Below are 15,837 nucleotides of genomic sequence, written 5' to 3'. Positions count from 1 at the left end.
AGAATGCCGCAGCGAGACTCCTTACGGGGTCTTCGCTGCGGGATCACATTCATCCGGTGCTATACCAGCTGCACTGGCTCCCAGTGGAGTACAGGATCAGGTTTAAGGTGCTGGTTTTAACCTTTAAAGCCCTATACGGCCTAGGACCCTCGTATCTACGGGACCGCCTCTCCTGGTATGCCCCACAGAGGAACTTACGGTCCTCTAATAAAAACATCTTGAAGGTCCCAGGCCACAGAGAGGTTAGGCTGGCCTCAACTAGAGCCAGGGCTTTTTCGGCTGCGGCTCCAACCTGGTGGAACGCTCTGTCACAAGAGACAAGGGCCCTGCAGGACTTGACATCTTTCCGCAGGGCCTGCAAGACAGAGCTGTTCCACCAGGCCTTTGGTTAGGGCACAGCCTGACTCCCTCCTTCAGCAATCTTTACAATACTTTAGTTTATGGTTGCCATTAATTTTGATTTTAATTAATTCTTATGATGTTTTTATATTGTTGCACTTTTTTAGTGTTGTTAGCCGCCCTGAGCCCGGCTTCGGCTGGGGAGGGCGGGATATAAATAAAAAATTTATTATTATTATTATTAACATCAGATATTTTAGTTTGCTTGGGAGTCTTCTGCCATTTGCACTGAAATGCATCCATCTGCCCTCCTTTTTAAGTGTTATTTTGTATGTGCGTATTCCCACCCCCATTTTCCCTTAAGGGTTTTTGGTGATTGCTTTTCATGGCCAGTTTGGTTTGAGAAAAATAGTAGCAGCCAGTGGCCAAAAAGCTATTGTACCTCTAGAATGCAAAGTCTTGCTTTTAAACCATCCACATCCAAACTGTCAGTTATCACAGTTGGCTGTGGTTAAACAGATGGATAAATACTAGAACTACAGGAAGATGCGTAATCTGTGTATTTTGTCAACATCATCCTGTGAAGATTTATATCAAAAACATCTCACATAAAAATAAATATCTTACGATTTTTCAGGAAGCTTTTTTTCCTATTTTGAAAGAGAAAATAAAGATCAAGTGTAAAAGGGAGAGAGAGAGATTGTCACAGCTTATAAAAAAAGCCAGCTGAAATTGCAGTTTCATTGATGTTTTCTTCTTATTTAACGGCAGCACAATAAAACCATTTGAGGAAAAGGAAAATCATTATTAAGAACTATGAAATGATGAAACTTAAGTTCATGTATACATGTTTTCATTACTTTTGCTTGCTCCATGTATTTAGTTGTTATAGCTCACTATAGTCCCTTTTCCTCCTATCCCATAATGATTTTTAATGTATAGTAATAAAAGAAAATTGATGTATAGTACACTTAAAAACACTGCAGGGAGTTGTCCTCTTTTTGGGTGAGCACTTGAGGGAACATTAATGATTCTGCCATCTTGAGCAGGTAAATAAAATAAAGTTGTGATATGCTGAACATATGATAAAAATCTTCCCTTTTTTACTTGTAGAGGAACCTGTCAGAATTTCAAAATGACTTGAGCTGCACACCTGAAGAAGACAAAAATGAAAGGAATGAGATGCTAGCTGAACTAACCTGTGAAGGTGATAATTCCAACCATAAGAAGCCAACAAAGAGCTCAGATTTAGCAAATTCAGTGTACTCCCAGCAACTTGAAATGTCAAAAGATCTTCAGCATAATTTGAGTCACCAAAATGAAAAAACTCGCACTCTGCACACCACTTCTGAATCACATATGCTTCTCTGTGAAAATAAACCAGAGGGCTGCCAAAATGCACAAGAAATATCACACACCGTATTGTCATTATTTCTTCAAAAGAAAGAAGATACAGCTGCCCTAAATCTTATTGCAAACCAAGAATCACAAAGGGAGAGAGAGCACTCTGAAACACTAAAGATTTCCTCTTGCAGTTTATTAAATAGCACGTCACTTAATATTTTAAATCAGGAAAATAAACAGACTTATGGTGTGCAATCTAAATATGGCATGCTGTCTGATAAGAATGTCTCAACCAAAGATGATGTGATCCCAACGCTAGGTGGAAGAGAAAAAAATACATTCAAAGACGCCAAGGCGCTTTTGGAAGACATTTCTAACAAGGGAACGATAAATGCATCTCCTTCACTGCCTGGCACCATCAGTCCTTTATCAAAAAATTCACCCCACGTCACAGATTTACCATATTCTGAGAGCAATAGTATTTCCCAAACTTCTTGCACAGTCCCATCACCACAAACAGACCAACCTCCTCCTTTGAACCTAGAAAAAGTAAAACCAATTCAGGTGCTATCTGTATCCGATAAAGAAAACAGTCACCCAGCAATACCTGCTATGTTGATTTTAGGAGGGAAAGAATCCAGTGATCAAAGCACTGCAAGAAAATTCTCTGTCTCGTCAGCTTGGGGAAGGTCAAGGACTAGTAGCTTGAACATGAAGGACACTTTAGCGTATGAAAATCTACCAGCCATGCAGATCTTGCAGGCTAAAATTAAAAACTCTTCAAGAAATGAGAAGGTAAAAGAGGATACAGAGGTTAACTCCTGCCAAGAGAGAAAAGGCTGCACTAGCAAGTGGGCCTCCTCATCAGAGTTGGAATCGGAAACCGCTGGGAGATCATCAGACAGAATGGAAGCTAGTCCACCGCCCCAGGTCATGGCTTCAAAACCAGTGCTGAGTAACTTTTCCACTGCTCTTCCACAGCAATCAAGTACTGCAGAGTCAAGTTGTGAAGAAAAAAATCCCTTCCAAGTCAAGCTTAGATCCACATCTTTATCACTGAAATATAGAAACAGCTCTTTGCAGGAATCAAAGGAGGCTAAAAGATACAGTGCGGAGTTTAATGTGGAAAAAGAGGGACTACCTTTGACATCCCTAAAAAGCGAAAAAGCAGAGGCTAAAAAAACAAGTGATGTAAATGCCACTAGCTTTTTAACTGAAAGCCTCAAAGCTAAATCAAAGGCCTCTGAACAGGGTAGCACAAAACCTCCATTGCCAAGGAAACCTATTTTGCAACACTACTTTATTGCTGGCACTAGCACAAACATAGAAAAGCAGGAAAAGGTAACCAAATATCCTGAGTTGAAAAATGAAGGCAAAGATTTGGAGACGAAACCAAGCCCACCCGAAGTGCCTGGTAAGAATACTCTTTCTTGAGATTTTTGTGTGCCCTAAAGAAGGGGTGGGGAACTGGATCTCTGTGTTTGCCCAAAATGGTCTCAGGCCGATTTCAGAGGCTTGCCAGGCCTGATTAGGACCCCAGGTCAGAAGTTTCACACCTCTGCCCTGAATATATTTAAACTGCAATATCTTTTTAAAAAAATACTGCAAAATCACTTTTACAGCAACAAAACAAACCGTAAAGTAACCATACATTTTTTTACAGCGTGCCAGAAAAGGATAAATCTCCTACAGCTCCATCAGCAGTCTGCAAAGCTCAGTAGCTTGTGTTTTATACTGTTATCATTAATACATGCATTAGTATGCACACTGTGTTGTTTGTTATGTTTCTGTGTTGTAAACTGCCCTATGGGCTTTTCACAAAGGGAGGTACATAAATTTCTTATCTACCTGTTTTGGTGGGGAGAGACCTGGCCAGACTAAGCAAAGCCCCAATGCGCCTCCGGCTCACAAGGAGACTTCCCCCGGAGCCGAAAGGCGACATCCTGTACAGGCTCAAGAGAGGGTCTCCTCGTGTGTCAGATGTGCAGCAGGGCTTTGCTGAGGCTCTTCAGCCTCCCAGCTAACAGCTGACATGTTGGTAAAGCTGTGCCTCAGCTGAGCAAGCCCCCAGAGCGGGCGCAGTTGGGCTCTGGGATGGGTCTTTTGAGGGAGGTGTATCCTGGCACCTTTTTCTCTAGGGAAAAAAAGCACTGATTTCACTTGTGAGAAAAATGGAGCAGCCGATGTCTGATATAGGTTATGCCAGTACAGTGGTACCTCGGGTTAAGTACTTAATTCGTTCCGGAGGTCCGTACTTATCCTGAAACTGTTCTTAACCTGAAGCACCACTTTAGCTAATGGGGCCTCCTGCTGCCGCTGCGCTGCCGGAGCACGATTTCTGTTCTCATCCTGAAGCAAAGTTCTTAACCTGAAGCACTATTTCTGGGTTAGTGGAGTCTGTAACCTGAAGCGTATGTAACCTGAGGTACCACTGTACTCCAGTTTTTTCTGTTTATTATTATTTTTATAACCTTGAGACTAACTAGCAGGTTTCTTGTTTATATAGCTCCATTAATTTGCATCATACTTTACAAGGTGGAGTTGGACAAATGGGAGAGAACAGATGGAGAACAGGCATATAGGAGGGAAACACTTGGGTAGCCAGGGATTAACGTGGATTAATGTTGCCCCAGCAAGGAACAAGCTGAAACAGAGCCTTTGATTTGCAATTGTAAGCTGTCTTGTAAATGAATAAGTAATTATTAATATTATTTTTTACCTCAAAGTTAACTCCACAGGGTCTTATAACTGTGGTGTGTGCTGCATTGTGACTGTATATTTTGTAGTGCTTGGGCATTACCTGTAGGCCACGTTGGGCAAAAGATTCCTGCTTTGCAGCGGGTTGGATTAGATGACATTTGTGGTCCCTTCCAACTCTTCCAATTCTATGATTCTATAACGTTTAGCATATATATGCTGCTTTAGTGATGCAAATGGGTCATAAATATGTCTTTAACTCCGGTGCCTCTTTACTTGAGTGACAGTGCTGGAAATGGATAGACTTCACATGCAATAGAACGGATTAATCCGTTTTGCATTCCTTTCTATGGGAAAGTGTGCCTTGGTTTTGGAACGCTCTGGTTTTGGAATGGAATTTCCGGAACAGATTAAGTTTGAGAACCAAGGTATTTATTCGTTTACTTGTTTGCTATCATTGCTCTCTCTCTCTTTCATTTCTGCTTCTAATTCACACACACACACACACCGGCCTAATCCGCAACACTCCGTGTCCACCTCTGTCTTAAACCAAATCCAACTTCATGCATGAAAACTGCAGGATATACAAGGGTACCCCGCAAGACGAACGCCTCGCAAGACGGAAAACCCGCTAGACCAAAGGGTTTTCCGTTTTGGAGGCGCTTCGCAAAACGAATTTCCCTATGGGCTTGCTTCGCAAGACGACAGCCCATAGGAAAATCTCCGGGACAGCGGGGAAGCGCAGCGCGTCTTCCCCACTGTCCTCGGACCTCCTCCCCCCCCCCCCGCCCGGCATCGGAACGAAGCTCCGATGCCGGGCAGGGGGGGGGAACGTCTCCTCCCCCCGCCCGGCATTGGAACCTAGCTCCGATGCCGATCGCGGGGGGGGACGCCTCCTCCCCCCGCCCAGCATCAGAACCTAGCTCCGATGCCGGGCGGGGGGGGAAGCCTCCTCCCCCCGCCCGGCATCGGAACGAAACTCCGATGCCGGGGGGGGGGAAGCCTCCTTCCCCCGCCCGGCATCGGAACGAAGCTCCGATGCCGGGCGGGGGGGGGGAAGCCTCCTTCCCCCGCCCGGCATCTGAACGAAGCTCCGATGCCGGGCGGGGGGGGGGAGCCTCCTTCCCCCGCCCGGCATCTGAACGAAGCTCCGATGCCGGGCGGGGGGGGGGGAAGCCTCCTTCCCCCGCCCGGCATCAGAACGAAGCTCCGATGCCAGGCGGTGGGGGGGGGAAAGCCTCCTTCCCCCTCCCGGCATCAGAACGAAGCTCCGATGCCGGGCGGTGGGGGGGGGGGAAAAGCCTCCTCCCCCCGCCCGGCATCGGATGGCTTTCCTGAAGACTTGGGGTGAGAGGAGGGTTTTCCTTCCCACCGCCAACATTCAGAATGCTGTTCTGAATGTTGGCGGTGGGGAGGAAAAACCCTCCTCCCACCGCAAGCCCCGGGAACAGAGGAGAAGCGCTGCGCGCCTTCCCCTCTGTTCCCGTACCTGTCCTGAAGGCTTGCGGTGGGGAGAAAAGCCCTTCTCCGCACCGCCAGCCTGGCAAGCGGTTTCCCTAGGAACGCATTAATTGATTTTCAATGCATTCCTATGGGAAACCGTGCTTCGCAAGATGAAAAACTCGCAAGAAGAAAAAACTTGCGGAACCAATTAATTTCGTCTTGCGAGGCACCACTGTATAGGCGTGTTTTCCAAACCAGACTTTCCGCAACCTTTGGAGAAGATACATTTCTCCCTGTTGTGTTGGTGGAGAGAATGGTACCTACATTGCCTGAGACAGCCCCAGTAGAGCCTGGCTTGACAGTGATGCCACTTGAATGGGAAGTTCTGGGGAATGGGTCAACCAGGTGCAAATTGGAGTGGCGACTGCACCTTATTTTTGTTATTAAAATTTATATACCGCCCTACACCCACAGGTCTCAGGGATAAAATCACAATATAAAAACAAAAAATGCATCATCAAAATAAAAACAAGAACAACCCAATAACCCCACCCAAATTATCAAAGAGGGAAAACAGCATTTTAAATACACAGTATTTGTAATGAAAAAGATAAAAATAAGCACCCATCAAGTATCGTCAAGGAGTAGATCAAAAGATCAATTTAACTGTCTTTCAAACCAAAACATTGGTGTGTGTCCCCAATTGTAACCATTCATAGAAGCTCTTTGATCCAGTGGAGGCTTCCATGAAGGGGCACCTGGCGATTAATAGGGACCCGATCCAGGAGAAGGACCAGTTCAAGTTCCACCTTTCCCCACCCACACAATCTTTGTGTGCAGCTTCCCAACCATCTTGTGCGTTTTGGACTGTTTTAAGGAACCAGGAATTTTTCCCAGACCTTTGACTTTTCGTTTCAGAAGATTTGGAATATTGGCTACCCCCATAGCAAAATGATTGTCTGGAATGAAGGTTTGCAGAGTAGCTCTGCCACAGCTGACCAGACACAGAGCCAAGAACACAATGTGACTGGCTGTTGATGTTCACATCCGGGTAGCTAATGGCATTATGAGCAACGCCATTGGATTGGATTACTCAGCACAAAGCTAATAAGGTTGGTTAGCTTGTGCTACTATCAGCCGTCAATACAGGCTGACAATAACATCACATTCTAGTGAGTGCCTGCATGGGAGAATACATAAACACCATTCTGATACTAGTCTCTTTATTTTTCACTCCTTCCTAATTTTTAACATTAGATTTGCCTTGTCCTCTGCTTGGATTGCAATGAGACTTCATTCGTCCTAGGAAAATTGTTCTTGCACAGTCTGCTCTGAACTTTCTGCCGCTCAGGAAGAGGGGGAAACTGTGACTGAAAATAGCCCTATCCAAATTTATTTAGCAGCATGACATTTAGTAGCTCATCTGTATAAGTGAAATGCAGATGATGTAAACAATGGCATCATTTTTACAGCTTCTCCCTCTCAAAGCATTTGCATCCATTCCAATAATTGGGTGGTTCCCCCCCCCCTTTCTTTTTTAAAAAATGTCCTTGGAATACTGCCACACGGCTTGTTTTAAAACTGAAGATTCATAGATGTGTAGAACAGAATATTTTCCAAAATCCAGGTATAATATTTAAAAAGGAACCTAATGAATACTAGCTGAAGAAATATATAATAAGAATGATAGCAGCCTCTCCAAATGTGTTTCTTTCTGTCAGTCTCTCTCTTTGGGAGGAAATGTACCAATGATGTAAAGCAGAAAATCCCCACATGATAAAAAATAATAGTACCAAGCTAGATCAACACATTGCTGCTTGCTAATGATATCCCAAAATCTTCTGCTTGAGGTGAGCTGCTCTATCCTGCCTAATGGAAGGTGAATTCTGATTTATTGTGTGCAGATCTTTTGTTAGTAATCCCAGAACAAAACAGACCATTTATTCAGTTTACTGCTTCTCTTTGTAGCAGTAATGGACAGAAGCAGCAATCAGACTATGAAAAGAGTTGGCTTCAGGACTCTGGGTCCCACCCTGATTTATGACATCCTCAGTGTTTTGTGTTGCCAGAGTGAGTCATAAATGCTCGCTTGACTGCCACATGAATGGTTCTTATTTTTCAGCCATTCAAGGTGATCTAGCATCAGGCCTACGAATAGATAACAAGCAGTTATTCTGAGTGCAGCCATTCCTGTCTGTGGTATGTGTGGCTCTCAGGCGTCTCAGAAGGCCAAACAATATTAGGTTCAAACTACCTGAGATGGTGGGACGCGGGTGGTGCTGTGGGTTAAACCACAGAGCCTAGGACTTGCCAATCAGAAGGTTGGCGGTTTGAATCCCCGCGACGGGGTGAGCTCCCGTTGCTCGGTACCTGCTCCTGCCAACCTAGCAGTTTGAAAGCACGTCAAAGTGCAAGTAGATAAATGGGTACCGCTCCAGCGGGAAGGTAAACGGCGTTTCCGTGCGCTGCTCTGGTTCGCCAGAAGCGACTTAGTCATGCTGGCCACATGACCCGGAAACTGTATGCTGGCTCCCTCGGCCAATAAAGCGAGATGAGCGCCACAACCCCAGAGTTGGCCACGACTGGACCTAATGGTCAGGGGTCCCTTTACCTTTTACCTGAGATGACAAGGTATGCTTGTGTGTTTAAACCAGGAGCTGCCTACATTGCATACAAATGTTTATTTCATTCTTCTGGTTGTTGTTGTTTTGCACTGGACATTCTAACATTCTTCCTGTTGGTGGTCTTGTTTCTGCCTTGAATTCCTTCAATGTTAGGCTCATCCACACTTGTCCTTGTCCCATGCCTAGAAGGCACACAGGTCTGAGCAATTTCCCACTTGCCCCGTGCTTTCTAGGCATGGATCCAAGCAGTTTTGCCTTCATTGCGCTTCTTTCCCCTGGAAAACCTGCTCTTTAACGCTAAATCACAAGAAACTGCAATCGGCCAAAAACTCCATTGCTGTATGATCCTGCTGAGTGCTAAATATCGGGTTTCCCCTGGGGAACGCAGCAGGCCAAACACAGGTGTGGGCAAGCTCTTCATCCCAAATGCTGCTGCTCATTTGCTGTTTTCTGTTTGTCATTCCAATGACAAATACTCCTTTCTCCTAACTGACTTTCCCTCTCTTCGCAACCTTCGCTTTAAGCTTCTTGTACTCACTTTCAAATGTCGCAGTGTTTTTGGTCCTTAATATTTGTTCTCTCTTCTTTCTCGGTATGTTCCTCCCTGGATCCTTCAGACTACAGGTGCCATTTCTAGTCTAAGATTAGCCCCTTTCTCAGCCTCTCTTCTCCCCTCCCTTTCCCCACTCCTCTCCAACCCCATTTGCCTCTGTTTTTCCCTTTCTGCTCTCGGTCACTTGAGTACCACCTCCTCAATATTTGAGGCTGCAATGCTTGACAAACCTACCTAGGAGAAGGGACAGTTAAACTCAGTGGGACTGTCTTCTGAGTAGACATGTACAGGGTTGCACTGTGAACTCTCTGGCTCTATTTGTACATCCTAGCCCCTGTTTAGATCGCATCAGTTTACCCCTTCTTCCTTTTTTAACTTTCCTTCCCATTCTTCTCTAAAGTGCCTCATCTTTGCATATTTCACATATTATATAATCTGCCCTGCACCCAGAGTTCCACAGAGAGGGCCCAACAAACATTTTAAACCACGATATATAAAATCAAGTCGAAACAAATCGTTAATCATTGTGGCAGCAGCGGAGAAATAAAAATACAGCCAACAGATAAAATCATTAGAGTTTGCCTTGTCCTTCCCCAGTGACCTGTGCAGAGAGGTCCATCTTCCCCTACCTTAGAAAAGACAGTTTATGTTGGAGACTGATGTACCTCAGAGCTGGGGTCATTCCATAAACGTGGAGCCAGGGCAATTGTAAGCCTGCAAGGACTTCATTTTGTTTTGCTTTGTCTTTATATGCATAGTTTATTGGTTTTTAAGTTTGGACCGCACTCTATTTTTAATTATTGTACACAGTGCTATTTTTCTAGAAAAAGAGGTGCCGAAACTCACTGTGAACGCCTCCCTTGTTCTCTTATAATGGCAATGGTGCCCACCTCAGTTCCAAAAAAAGGGGGGTAAAGAAGCTGCTGTGATTGTACAGCATCCAGCATATCTAACCACTTTGTTATTAATAAGTAATAGGTGTATGCACATCTACACTAACGGTAACTTCAGAAGTCGCAGAAGAGCAGTTGGTGGTCATAAACCAGGCTTCCTCAAACTCGGCCCTCCAAATGTTTTTGGCCTACAACTCCCATGATCCCTAGCTAGCAGGACCAGTGGTCAGGGATGATGGGATTTGTAATCTCAAAACATCTGGAGGGCCAAGTTTGAGGAAGCCTGGCATCAACAAATGAAGCAAATACTGTGTAAAGAAGCTGTTGTAAGCATTATTGTAGATGTATTGTGGGCAGCTTCCTGCATGCAGGACAAGCATGGAAGGAAGCATCCATGGCTCTTGTGTTGATCTAAAAAGCCCCAGACAGCTTGGGTCTTGGATACCTTAAGGACTGCCTGAGGCTTTATAAACCCCATTCAGTCACTAAGATTGTCCAAAGGAGTGCTTGTTGTTCACTACCAGCATGTCACTGAACCTCCCTAAAGTGATTTGTGGAGTAGTGTGCAGAATAACAGTTCTGCACTAGCTTGCACTCCTTCTGACTGTACAGTGGTGCCCCGCAAGACGAATGCCTCGCAAGACGAAAAACTCGCTAGACGAAAGGGTTTTGCGGTTTTTTAGCTGCTTTGCAAGACGAATTTCCCTATGGGCTTGCTTCGCAAGACGAAAACGTCTTGCGTTTTTTGCAAGTTTGTTTCCTTTTTCTTAACACCCTTAATACAGTTGCGACTTGACCTCGAGGAGCAACTCATAGAATGCGGTGTGGTAGCCTTTTTTGAGGTTTTTGGCGATTTTTGAAGCTTTTCCAAAACTTTTCCGACACCGTGCTTCGCAAGACGGAAAATTCGCTAGACGAAAAAACTCGCGGAACGAATTACCGGTAATTTCGTCTTGCGAGGCACCACTGTATATAACATGGGCTTCATGTAACCCAGGCATCTATAGTCACACCATATCCATTCCTCTATCAGAGTCTGCAGGAGAGAAGCAGGACAAAGGTCAAGTTCAGAAATCCGAAGCTGACAATATTACAGTTTTAGAGCAGTTTTCTGGGGTGTGTATATGTAGAGGTTTCTCCCTAGTGGCTGGCCATCTCTTCGGTTCACAAGCTTTGCTTTCTTTAACACTAAGACCGACTTTCCTTCTCCAGTAACAACAGACTGAGTTTTCCTCTCCAATACCTTTCTTCCCAAATTATCTCAGCAGAGAAAAGTGTGCCTTCTCCTGTGATTGCTGCAGCAGACACTGCAAGAGGAACTGAAAGTCAGACAGTGCCAGCCTGGATTACCATAGCAAAACAAAAGCAGAGGGTCATGGAGCAAGAGCTTAGCAAAGAAGAGAAACTGGTGGCTGCGGATAAGGCAGATGCAGAAAAGCAAATACAAGAGAAGGAGCGAATGGAGGTAATACAGGTCATCCCTGCTTGTGACCTGCATTTGACATTGCATTGGGGCTCTTTGCTTTAACCTGCTTCTGCAAAGTATCTTGTAATCAATTAAGGTTGGCAGGTGTTCACCAACTTTGCTTCACGACACTGCTATCATTCAGATGTGTTTTAAGCCAAGAATTGCATGCAAACGTTCAGCAAGTGTAAAAGCGGGTAGATAAATTAAGTTCTGAGCTACACGGGGCTGTTTGTGTTGGAATTCACAAAGAATGAATTCCTCAAGCACCCTTAGACTTTGTTCTCCTTTCCCCACACCCACACACTTTTTTGTATTTTTAAGTAAGATATGTGTGTGGTGGAGTTTTAATTCTGTAAAGGGCAAGTGCTCACCTGATGCACCTTTTTTTCTTCTATAGCAAATATCCCAAAGACATTTGAGCCCTTTTTGTAATCAACCCTATTCTTCCTTTTGCAAAGGTGGAGCTCACCTTTTGCAACAGTGGAGCGCCTATCTCCGATGGGAGCTTTTTTTTTTTTAAGGAGGAGGAAAACCTTTCCCATGTTGCAGCATTTCCTTCAGCCTTCCGTTTCTTTATACAATTAAAACAACCAGGAAGAGCTCAGCATCATGGGAGAAGTTGCTGTAATGACTGCAGCAAATGTCTGTATGCAACTGCCCTAAAGATACCTTTTTAATCTGCAGTGCAGAATATAACTGTTGCAATACCAACAGCAGAAGGCAGCAGTTTTCAAATGAAGCATTCATTCTGACCAATTCATCTCCCTTTGTTCAATTTGCAACTGTGGGAAACCAGAACACTGTTCTCCATTTCAGTTCTGAGCATGTCTTGAAAGCTCAGCTGATGGAATACTTAGTTGCAGGAGTGTGTGCTTTTCATTCTAAAAAAATCTATGGGTTTTAATCTGCCAGTAGGGAGAATGGAAGTCATGTATAGCGTACATGTTTGAGGATATACACTGAAAGTATATTTACAGGCTTAAAGACTCATGTAGAGATAAATGTTATGTCATCCTAAAAAACATGTTACATTTTCCCTGTAACCTATAAACCTTGGCAAGGACTTGAAGCAGAATGAGAAATTTGGCCTCCAGTACTCAAAATCAGTTATTTCTGGTATTGAGATTAACCAGTATATAGAAAAAACGAACTAAGACACAAAATGCATCTCTGATGTCAATGTCAGCATTGGAACCAAAATCTAGAACTGCAGCAGTGATTCTGCTGTAGTTTTTCTTCTGTAGACGTTACTTGTCTCACTGTCTTCTGTGGTAAAATTATAGAACTAATATAGTTAATTGCATAAATCATTACATTATTCCAACTCAGTCATTTCAGTGCAAAGAAATGCAATGCAAATGGATGGTGGTGGAACATAACCAATTGCAGTTTTTTGCAGACTGAAATGACTGCAAATGCCAATTGTATTCGCTGGATTCTGTTTTGATCATGGGACAAATAAATGAGCTTTGGCAATTTCTGCCTACACGAAGCATGATTTTTAACATAGACATGCACCCTATTCACCCTATGTAATATTCCTTACATTTAGCTTTCTTGATAAAACTAATGTTTTTGTGTTGTGATCCTGAATTAAGCAGCATTTTTAGATTGCAGAAGGGGAAAAAACCCCATTACTGTTGTGAATTCTGTGGTTTTATTTCTTTGTGCTAAATGTTGGTTTTGGTTCAGATCCCAGGCCAAAGTAAACTTTGTTCAGATGAGTAATACTTGAAAGAAAGAAAGTCAGTTACGTTCCATTGTGTAGGACATTTCCAAAGGATGGTGTGCAGAAAAACTTCCATTTTTGGTTTGCAAAATTTCCTGTAGATTGTCCAATGTAGATTTGGTCTTACAGGAAGGTGAGTCAAAAAGCAATTGTTATTTCCACATTGTGTGCATACCTTTCTAACCACCCTAACAGTATGTCTCTGACAGAGAAATTAGTATGTATTATCAGCATACAGTAGTACCATCCTGCGAATAAAACTAGCTTAGAGCAGGGTTCCCCAAACTTGAGTCTCCAGCTGTTTTTGGACTACAACTCCCATCATCTCTAACTAGCAGGACCAGTGGTCAGGGATGATGGGAATTGTAGATCTGGAGAACGAAGTATTGGAAACCCTGGAGCCATTGAGGAAGACAGAGGCTTGACCAGAAAATGGCTGAAAGGGTTAAGCAACCCCCTTCTCTTTTCTTCAGTTTCCTTACATTCTGACCTGTACCACCCTGAGACTGCTTTTGGCTTAAAACAGCATTGGAGCAAAATATAAATTCACTGGTGTGTCACATTTTAAAAGAGCAGCGGCCATTGCTGCACAGCCATAGCTCCCTATTGTCAATGGGAAGCGGTTTGCTGCCAGTTTTGGCTTGCGCTCGCCCTCATTATCAAAAGAGGCCTTGAATAATTTGCTGTGGCTGCAACAGCTCATCTCCAAGTGCTTCTAATTGCATAATTCAAAATCCCCAAAACAGTTTTCCAGTCTGCAGACTATGAAATGTTTATGGAGTGTTTACAGCTCAGATGGCATAAATAGGGCAAGTGTGTGTGACATAAGACCACATTATTCTATTGTTGAGCAGGGAGCCATGTCTGCTGCTGAGTTCCTTGTGTTCTGTCAAATCCCTACTGTGGTTCTCTTTCCCACTGAATTATTTAGAACAACACTATCCTATGGTGTGTGTGGTTTTCTCTCTCTCACCCCCCCCCTTTTTTTATTTAGGAAGTTCTGAGGCAACAGACAGATTTCACGCGAAACACATCCTTGCCTTTCCCACCCGCAGCTTCTTCTGAAGAACAGAGAAAAGAAACTAAGTCAGATATGCAGGAATCTTTGCCAGGAGGCAGCTTGCTGTCACACCATAACCCTGGTATGAAAACAAGACGCTAAAATTCTGACATAGACCCAGGCTGTAAAGTATTTTCCATCACACAAACAACGTTCCCAGTTTTTATTAAGGGATCACAAGATTGGGCATTTCTGCAGCTTCTTCCTGATGGCATGCTGCTGGTTTTATTTATTTAAAGAATTTATAAACTGTACACCTTTCACAAATACCATGGTAGTGCCCAAAAAAAGAAATTAAAAATGAAATACAAGGTTAAAACAACAAGATTGCATCAAATCTGTCTGTAAAACCAGCACAAACCATGTCTGACAATGCTACCTGAAAAAGCATGGCTGAATTAAAAAAAGTCTCAAGGAGGCATTCAAAGGAATACAGGGTTGGTGCCAGTCTATTTTCCAGGGGGAATGCATTCCAAAGTGTGGGTGCTACCATGCTAATAACTCTGCCCAAGTATTCATTAAGCAAACTTCCAAGGTGTGTTGCAGCCTCAAGGTGTCTTCACTAGATGATGTAGGGGTTTAAGTAGGAGGAGGTGGGAAAAGTCAGTCTCTCAGGTAAACAGCTCCTAGGCGGTTTAGGACTTTATATACTGTAGTAAAACCTTAAACCTGTAGTTCTGATTTCACATACTATTAGTGGGACTGAGGGCCCCCTCTCCACATCATACATTTTTCAGCCACACATCTAAAAATAGGACATACAGATGTGATGAGCATTCCAGCAGGTGTATATCTGCTTACCCAAATTTGGGGTGGGCAGCAGTTGTGGCCCTGCCCATCTCCCCGGGCCGGAAAGAGTCTTTTCACCCTTGTGGCTGGCCATTGGGTTCTTCCTCGGCTGGCCACGGGAGGTTGGTGGGATTGCCCACCAAAATGTGAATCTATGTGGCCAACGAGGGCGTCAGTGGAGGGCGGGACCTGGGCAGCAGACCGGAGTGAACAAGTCTTCACTCTGATCTGTCTCTGGAGGATAAAAGCCAGCTGCGGCAAGGAGTCAGCAGTTCAGTTAGTGGAAGAGCAACCCACCCTATATGTTGTTCTTTAGGCACCATGTTAAGAAGATCTTGCTGTGGATCAAAATGGTCACCGTATTCAGGGCTGGGAAGGAACTTGCCTGCAATAAAGGGGGGGGGCCCGTTGGGTGCCTTCTTCATATCAGTCATCACAACTTTCAGTGGATAAGGCATTGGGTGGAATCCTAAGTCTGTTTCCTGGGTGTGGGGCATCACTTCGACTTAAGCTGGTGTGATATTGCTGGGTACCCCGGTAAAGGGGTCTGAGTGGAAGTTTCTGTCCTGAAGCCAAACGAAGAGCAGGCAGGCCATAGAACTTCCAGTAGCAGTCTGAGGAGTTGAGTTGTGTCTTGAAGTGGTTCCATAACCCAAGCATGATCCTGTCAAAGCTTCAGCCTGCAGCCAGGAGGCTGATACAATGCACACCCAATGCCTAAGCCAAAGCCTACTTAACATCTTTAATCAATGAAATTGTGGCCAAGTTTTAATCCCAGAAAGCTGTCGTGTCAAGTTTGTTCCACCTGTCCTCACCTCATGCTCCCATCCACACTTTGTGCAAGTCTGCAAAGGCTGCCTTGTCGGAGATTGACTCTGATTCCAACATATATACTTCA

At 44.2% G+C, this 15,837-nt stretch overlaps 1 protein-coding gene across 5 annotated transcripts in view; it reads left to right on the top strand.

Annotated features, from left to right (window-relative positions):
• The window catches only part of CRACDL (CRACD like), a 65,124-nt gene that overhangs the window by 40,926 nt on the left and 8,361 nt on the right, over positions 1 to 15,837 (top strand). For 4 of the 5 annotated variants that reach the window (XM_082220060.1, XM_082220058.1, XM_082220056.1 and 1 more), the window contains exons 8-10: positions 1,453 to 3,097; positions 11,159 to 11,358; positions 14,085 to 14,232. In XM_082220060.1, coding sequence (XP_082076186.1) covers positions 1,453 to 3,097; positions 11,159 to 11,358; positions 14,085 to 14,232 — 1,993 coding nt within the window. The remainder of the gene's footprint in view (positions 1 to 1,452; positions 3,098 to 11,158; positions 11,359 to 14,084; positions 14,233 to 15,837) is intronic. The other variant, XM_082220059.1, reaches the window with a different exon arrangement.

Source organism: Podarcis vaucheri (genome assembly GCF_965113315.1).
Source record: "Podarcis vaucheri genome assembly, chromosome: 4".
Taxonomy (NCBI): domain Eukaryota; kingdom Metazoa; phylum Chordata; class Lepidosauria; order Squamata; family Lacertidae; genus Podarcis; species Podarcis vaucheri.
The sequence above is the reverse complement of the archived record's forward strand: the minus strand, read 5'-3'. Positions and strand labels throughout refer to the sequence as shown.